The sequence below is a fragment of the Limulus polyphemus genome, unplaced genomic scaffold (genome assembly GCF_000517525.1).
Source record: "Limulus polyphemus unplaced genomic scaffold, Limulus_polyphemus-2.1.2 Scaffold5730, whole genome shotgun sequence".
Classification (NCBI taxonomy): Eukaryota; Metazoa; Arthropoda; class Merostomata; order Xiphosura; family Limulidae; genus Limulus; species Limulus polyphemus.
In genome coordinates this window covers 28988-36675 of record NW_013671340.1, presented here as the reverse complement: position 1 = coordinate 36675, position 7688 = coordinate 28988, and the positions used below count along the sequence as shown (strand labels likewise).

The following is a 7688-nucleotide window of genomic DNA, read 5'->3' as shown; positions in this document are numbered from 1 at the left end:
TGCTAAATTAGGGACGGCTAGCGCAGATAGCCCTCGTGTAGCTTTGCGCGAAATTCAAAAAAACAAACAAACAAACCACTGCAATGGGAATAATATAAAGATGAGTCCACGTAACAATAAAATCAGCATTTTATTCTTGAACTGTTGGCGTAACCAAAGTCCATTAATAAGCCTAAGTTCACAAATAAACGACAACTAAACAGAAATCCAATTAACTTGTTAATTTCGTATCTTTATTTCTTTCTCGCAACACAAACTTAATATTTACAGCACTTGAACCATCTAAATGACAAATGACAATAAATCACTCTAAGAAACTCAATAATCAACTTTTAGTTACTCACATTTCATATAAGGCTCAAAATGTTTCCTAAACTTGTAAAAATCCTAAACATCAAAGCCACGCCCATCTCTTAAAGTTCCACCAAACTCGACAATTTGGAAAAAATTCTGGATTAAAAACTAAGATTAAAACAATGTCAAGATTCATTTCTAGCCGCTTTAAATTTGTATTTTATTTATGTTCTACAATCAATTAACTTTTTGATTAAGGACGAAAGTTTAAACGCTTAAACTGAAGATAATTTCTACGATAGAAGTGGATACAAATCAGATGAAAATTCTTATACGTAGCCTGTAGTGAAGTTGATATTAATAACTGGTATTGTATTAAACATGTTGCTACGTGGTGAGTGTAGTAGAAAGGACGGCAACTGCCTATAGTAAAAAAAACACAATGTAGAGGATGACGTTTCGAGAGTCTTCCGTCTACATTGTGTTTTTTAATATTGCCGTCCTTTCCAGTATAATCATCATGAATACTCTGCCTAAACTATCTATCAAATAATGTTGTTGCATGTTTTCAAATGAGTTTTTTTTCGGATATATTACAACACATATAACAAATAAAATTGGCTTTCTGGAGTAGTTAAAACTGAGAAAGAAATATTGAATTAGAAAACGTTGTGTAATATATCATCTATTTTTTATTTATAAATTTATTTTTGTATACACAAACACACATGTAATTGGTGTTCACAATGATAGTCCTGCAGCACCATCGTGTCTCTGCCGAGGAGTTCCGTCTGTTGACGTAAATGGGAAAATTTCAACGAGAGTATGTTTATAATCGTACCATGTAAAAGCGTAATCAGGGTCTGGTTATTTTATACAGATTACAGTAATAATTGGCAGTGTAGTGTAAATTGTTTGATTTATTGTTAAGTAATGATTTTCTTAAAAGAAGTTTAATACATGTGGCAGTATACAACGTAATAAACTTAAAGATAATGTAATTTGTAAAGAGTACCTTCCGCAAAATCTATTGGCAGACCAGTCAGTCTAAGCCTAACTAGTCTTGTAATACAGACTACAATTACTAGTTACTACAACTACCTCAGCTTAACGTAACGTTACTTGTTATTGGTATATCGTAATATTTCATGCTCTGATACGTTAGTCGACGAATATCGGCTTCTGGCAGTTTTGTAAAACCTGGTTCATTAACTAGCTGGTGATAAAGTCACACCCAGTGCTTCTTCTAACACAGTGACATTGATGATAATCCCATAAAAGTTAAAACTAAAAATTAAGTAAGTGTAATAGTACTTATACTGTTAATAATAATAATACTAGTGACGTAATAAGACATTTCGTGTGATTTTTGCACTATTTTATGTATGTCTGTCAATGTTATAATTATAGACGATTTCAATACATTAGATTTAAGAATTAAGTTATGTAACAAAGATTATATAATTATTAATACAATAAATCTATAGAAGATTGTAATGTTAAGAAGACTTACTAATAATATCTAACGTTATTATTAGTTAATAATAAGAAAAATGTAAGAAAGAAGTAATAATTTTAAATTTGAGTAATCTGTGTACTTAGACTAGAGCAAAACTTAAAAATCAACCTGGTTGTCAGTATAGTTAATAAATTATTCTTGAGGTCACCATGACATCACAGTCATATGATTTTGCCTGGTAACGTGATCGCCATATTGACAAAGGGTAAAACAATAGCGAAGCGAGTACAGCTAGGTGTATGCAAGTTATATATGTTTACCATATATACATGTGTTACTGCTGAAGCTGCTGTGCAAATTCTTCAATTATCATTCATTTATTATTGTTTGATAGTCAAATTATCAATTGAAATGTGTTATCAACATGTGGAGAAGTTGTCGGACGAAGCATTAGCGAGATAAGGAATAAAGGTGCAATTAATTGGGCTTGATTATTGTCCTTGACAAAATGACCCAGTGTACAGTACCCAGACATTTACAATTACCTTGCATTAAAAAAAATTAAACCCTCAACAACTCTTCACCATACTTGCAGGTTTAGAACAACAAAAGTTCATCACAAACACAAATTATTGTTACAAATACGAGTCTAGACAGTGGGCAAGTGTACACAATGAACAAAATTTCTGCATTGTCGAGCTATTTGTTTGACCCTTCACCTCGGTTGCTATGCAGATGTTGCATTGTGGGAGTGTAAAGTTCCCAGATGTCCGACCTCAAGAATACTTTCTTATGTAGCTAATTACAATGATCAGAATGCATTGTTTCATCAGTTGGATACTCTCACTGTTGGTGATATTTTCAACTGTAAACCCCAAAAGAATGGAATAAAATTCTTCACCCTTCTGAGGTGTATCTTGATTTGTATAAAGTGTTATTGTGATTGTTACACAGGTAGTTCACTGGAATACCAAACACTTACTGAAATTCTTCACCATTCTGAGGTGTATCTTGATTTGTATAAAGTGTTATTGTGATTGTTACACAGGTAGTTCACTGGAATACCAAACACTTACTGAAATTCTTCACCATTCTGAGGTGTATCTTGATTTGTATAAAGTGTTATTGTGATTGTTACACAGGTACTTCACTGGAATACCAAACAATTACTAAAAGTCTTCACCCTCTCAAGGTGTATCTTGAGTTGTATAAAGTGTTATTGTGATTGTTACACAGGTACTTCACTGGAATATTAAATACTTACTAAAAGTCTTCACCCTCTCGAGGTGTATCTTGAGTTGTATAAAGTGTTATTGTGATTGTTACACAGGTACTTCACTGGAATACCAAACACTTACTAAAAGTCTTCACCCTCTCGAGGTGTATCTTGAGTTGTATAAAGTGTTATTGTGATTGTTACACAGTTATTTCACTGGAATACCAAACACTTACTAAAAGTCTTCACCCTCCCGAGGTGTATCTTGATTTGTATAAAGTGTTATTGTGATTGTTACACGGGTACTTCATTGGAATACCAAACACTAAGTTTCAACTTACTATACTCTGAGAGAAGTTTCTGTTAGGCAAATTAATTATCTTCAGAGTTTAAATTAGGTGCTGTTTATTGTACATGTGTGTTTGTTTATTAGAATTAATTTCTTACTTCATTATGTTTTCACTGTGATTTCAGTCCTGAAATTAGCTAGTATATATGAATATAGAAACAGCAGTTTGTGAATACATGTTCTGTATATCTAGTTTTTAGTTCAGTCTTGGATATGATAGTTATTAGAACATAAGAATGAATAAAAGGTCAGTTGGTTCACTGAGGTCATCTTTCCATTTGCTGAAAAAATTGGCCAAAGCCACTAATACAACTAAATCTTACTCTTCACTTTTATATCTGACAGAAGTTTAAATTTTAAATAATAACACACAGCATCATTGTCATGATATAAAAGACTGTTTCGTTCAAATAATATTGATTAATTTAGTTTTGTGAGTGAATGTTTTATTATTGTTTAGTTTTTGTTATAATAAGAGTTAAAGCAGACAATTGTACGAAGGTTTGTTTATAATTCATTGACGTCAAGAATATAGGAGGACAGGTGATTAGGTAATAAAGATATAAATAGCATGAGATGAGTGGGAAGCAGCAGACAGATATTAGTGAAAGAGAATAAAGTTGGCACGAAGTTTACTACCGTAGAAGTGATAGGCCTAATTTTTAATATGCTAGTGAAACTAATGTTAGAAAAGATGATAAGAAAAATAATTATATTTCATCAAACTGTGGTTCTAAAGTAATAGAATCAGCCTGAGTGCACATTGATAAAAAGGAACAGAGGATCTTCAAAAGAAAGAAGACCAAACGATTACGGTAACTTGTGCCACAATTGTAAGTGAATCACAGAGAATACTAGTACGATAGAAACAGAGAAGATAGTTTGGCTTGTCAATTGAAATTCTAAAGTAATTGAATAGGCCTAAGTGGATATCTGACAAGAAGTAGAGAACTACATATATAGTGTTTATGATATGTCCATAATATCTATAGTGTTGAAGGATTTATTGTACATACATTAACTTTTTCTGAATATATATATATATATATATTATTTTGAAAACAAGTAAAGTGCGTGCTGTTTATTCATTGTTGAATTTATCATTAACAACTCACAGATACCTGCTGTAGAACAATCCTAAGCCCAACAGCAACATAATATATATTTATACTGTTAAGCAATATAACTAAAAGCCTTTCTATTTGACAATTTGCAAAAAAGAAAGTTTTATATATATATATATATATATAATATTATATTTTAAAATTCTGATAGTTGGTGAGCCACAGCCAGGATTATACAGTGGTAAACGATGATAGAAGAAAACGTGAACGACAGCGGAAATAAGTAGGCCTATCTATATACACACAATGAAAATATTGTAGACATTAAAATTACACTATATAACCATGTCAACAGATTTTGATAAATGGGTAGAAAGAGGATCTCAACTTGAGTTAAAATACAGTGAACTATGAGAGTTTGTTAAACAACAACAAGAACTGGAAAGAGATGAATGACAACAGAAGAGACAGATTGAGAAAAAAGAGGGAGAGGAGAGACTAAAAATAGAAAAAATGAGAATACAAATTTAGATAGCAAAACTCACCCAACTGAAAGAAGAAGGACCCAAGAATGATAATGGAGTCAGGGCTAGCCAACCCACGCTCCCAAATTTGATGAACCTAAAGATGATATAGATACTTTCCTGGAGAGATATGAAAAATTCGCTCAAAGTCAGAACTTGAACAAAGGCGATTGGACAGTCTATCTCAGCCCACTTCTCACAGGAAAAGGCCTACAAGTATATGCAGGCATGATGTCAGAAGATGCCATGGATCATGACAAATTAAAAGTAGCTTTACTGAAATTACTGATGAAGGTTTTCATCAGAAAACACTGGAGAAACTGTATTTCAGTTTGTGGCACGTCTTTGGCGATATTTCACCAGATGGATTGACATGGACATGTGTGAAAATAGTTTTGAGGGACTGGTAGACCTATTAGTACGTGAACAGTTCATGACCACGTGTTCAAATGACATGTCACTATTCCTAAAGGAGAGAGAACCAAAAGATGTAGACAAGATGATCAAGCTGGCAGAACAGTATATGGATACCCATGGAGGTAGTATAACTGGCAAGTACAAGAATGTCCCGTTAAATTTGAAACCAGTAATGTCTGACCAGAAGCAGGAGTTTACCAAAGGTGACAGGAGGTAAATAGACAGAAGAGATGTTATGTTTGTTATAAAATTGGGCACATTGCAAAAGACTGCAAGTCCATTACCAGCAGAAACCTCAACATAAAGCAGCTGGAGCCATTTACAAAGACAGTGCTGGTAAGAAACAAGAAAAGAGTGACTGGCACTATGGATGCTGCTGCCAGAAGAAAGAGAATCAAGAATACTTGTCAAATTTAATACAAGAAAACTTGATTGATCAGCACACGACTAATGGTCAGCTCAAATTAACAAATGGATCAACTGTGCCAATAGTGATGGGAGCTTGTGACAAATATCAAGAGATGCCAACAAATCATAATATGCCAATATGTGAAGGCTATGTTGGGGACAAGAAAGTGAAGGCTCTACAGGACTGGGTGCAGTGGTGCAGCAGTGAGAACCAGTCTAGTATCCAATGATCAGATGACAGGCAAGGTATACCTGTGTGTGTGCTAATTGATGGGACAGTGAGAAAATTTCCAACAGTAAAAATAAAGGTGGATACTCCATATTATTTAGGAAACCTTAAGGCCATTTGTATCAAAGAACCAATATATGACTTGGTTGTAGAAAACATACCAGGTAGTAAAATCTTTGAGGAACTAGACAGAAAGAAGATTGATGAAATATCTGCTGTCACCACCAGAGCTCAAAAAAGAAGAGCAAACAAGACATCAAGCCCCTGCAAGTGTCAAAAGGTGATATCTTAAATTTAGGTTGGCAGGAACTAATGGAAGCACAGAAGAAAGACCCTTCGCTGCAGAAACTTTAGGACAATGCTTGGCAGAAAATCGAGCCCGAAACAAAGGGGGAAAGATACTTGTAGAAAGAGGACTGAAAGGGAGTTCTGTACCGAATCTATCAAGGCAGTTATACTGGGAAGATAAACAGATCATAGTACCAATAGAATACTGGACTTAAGTGATGAAGTTGGCTCATGAATCAATTGTGGGAGGACACTTAGGAACAAAGAAAATGGCAGACAGAATCACCAGTAACTTCCATTGGCTGGGAGTCATCGGAGATTTGAGTAGATTCTGCAGGTCATGTGACATCTGCCAAAGGACAATACCTAGAGCGAAGGTAGCCAAAGTGCCCTTGGGGGAAATGCCTCTCATAGAAGAGCCATTCAGCAGAGTAGCTTTGGACTTGCGCCTGTGTCTGATAAGGGCAACCGGTATGTTCTGACAGTAGTCAGCTATGTGACACGTTACCCTGAAGGAATAGCACTGGTGAAGATAGAGACAGAGAAAGTAGCAGAAGCCCTCCTGGACTTTGCGAGAGAGTCAGTGGAGTTTTAAAGAGTATGCTAAAGAAGATGTGCCAAGAGAGACCACATGACTGGGACAGGTACTTGCTGGCTTATCGAGAAGTCCCACAAGCAAGTACAGGATTTTCACCCTTCGAGTTACTGTATGGAAGAACGGTACGAGATCCGATGCAAATATCGAAAGAGCTATGGAAAGGCAGAAGAAGAGTCAGAAGTAAGGAACACATACCAGTATGTGTTAGACCTCAGAAACCGACTGGAGGAGACCTTGCAACTCGCTAGATAGAGTTTGTATGCAGTTTGAGGTAGTCAGAAGAATTTTTATGACAAGAAGGCCAAGGATTGACATTTTTAAGGTTGGACAAAAGGTCTTAGTTCTGCTGCCCACAGACCACAAACAAACTCACCCCTCAATGTAAAGGACCTTTTGAAGTACAGGAAATACTCAACAGAATGGAATACAAGGTGAATGTGAAGGGGAAGATCAAGATCTCTTGAAAAAGTATATTGGGAGAAAATAAGACCTAATGGGTGCAGGTATTGAAACAGAGATGGATGTTGCAGGTGTGGCCATCATAGATGCACAACCAGAAGACAGTGACTTTGTCTTAGAAGATAAGGACCTACTAAGCCTAAAGGCATTGTGTAGAGATTAGACATACAAGGATGTGAACATGAGTGTTAAACTGACTGATAGCAGGAGGAACAAAATCTACTGTATCAGCATATAGATATATTAGGGAATACAGACCTCAGACAACACAAAGCCTAGATGAAAATGAGGGATGGCACAGAGAACACAAGGTACCTTATTATGTTGGGTTCTCTGTGCCATACTACCAATTCCTTCTTCTTGCTGGTATGGCACAGAGAACC

General features: G+C 35.2%; 1 protein-coding gene across 4 annotated transcripts in view; it reads left to right on the top strand.

Moving 5' to 3' along the window:
• Positions 1-1054: 1054 nt before the first annotated feature.
• The window catches only part of LOC106472916 (probable protein phosphatase 2C T23F11.1), a 27100-nt gene continuing 20466 nt past the window's right edge, over positions 1055-7688 (top strand). For 2 of the 4 annotated variants that reach the window (XM_022401458.1, XM_013933587.2), the window contains exon 1: positions 1129-1592. In XM_022401458.1, coding sequence (XP_022257166.1) covers position 1592 — 1 coding nt within the window. In that variant the 5' untranslated portion in view covers positions 1129-1591. The other 2 variants (XM_013933588.2, XM_022401457.1) reach the window with 2 other exon arrangements.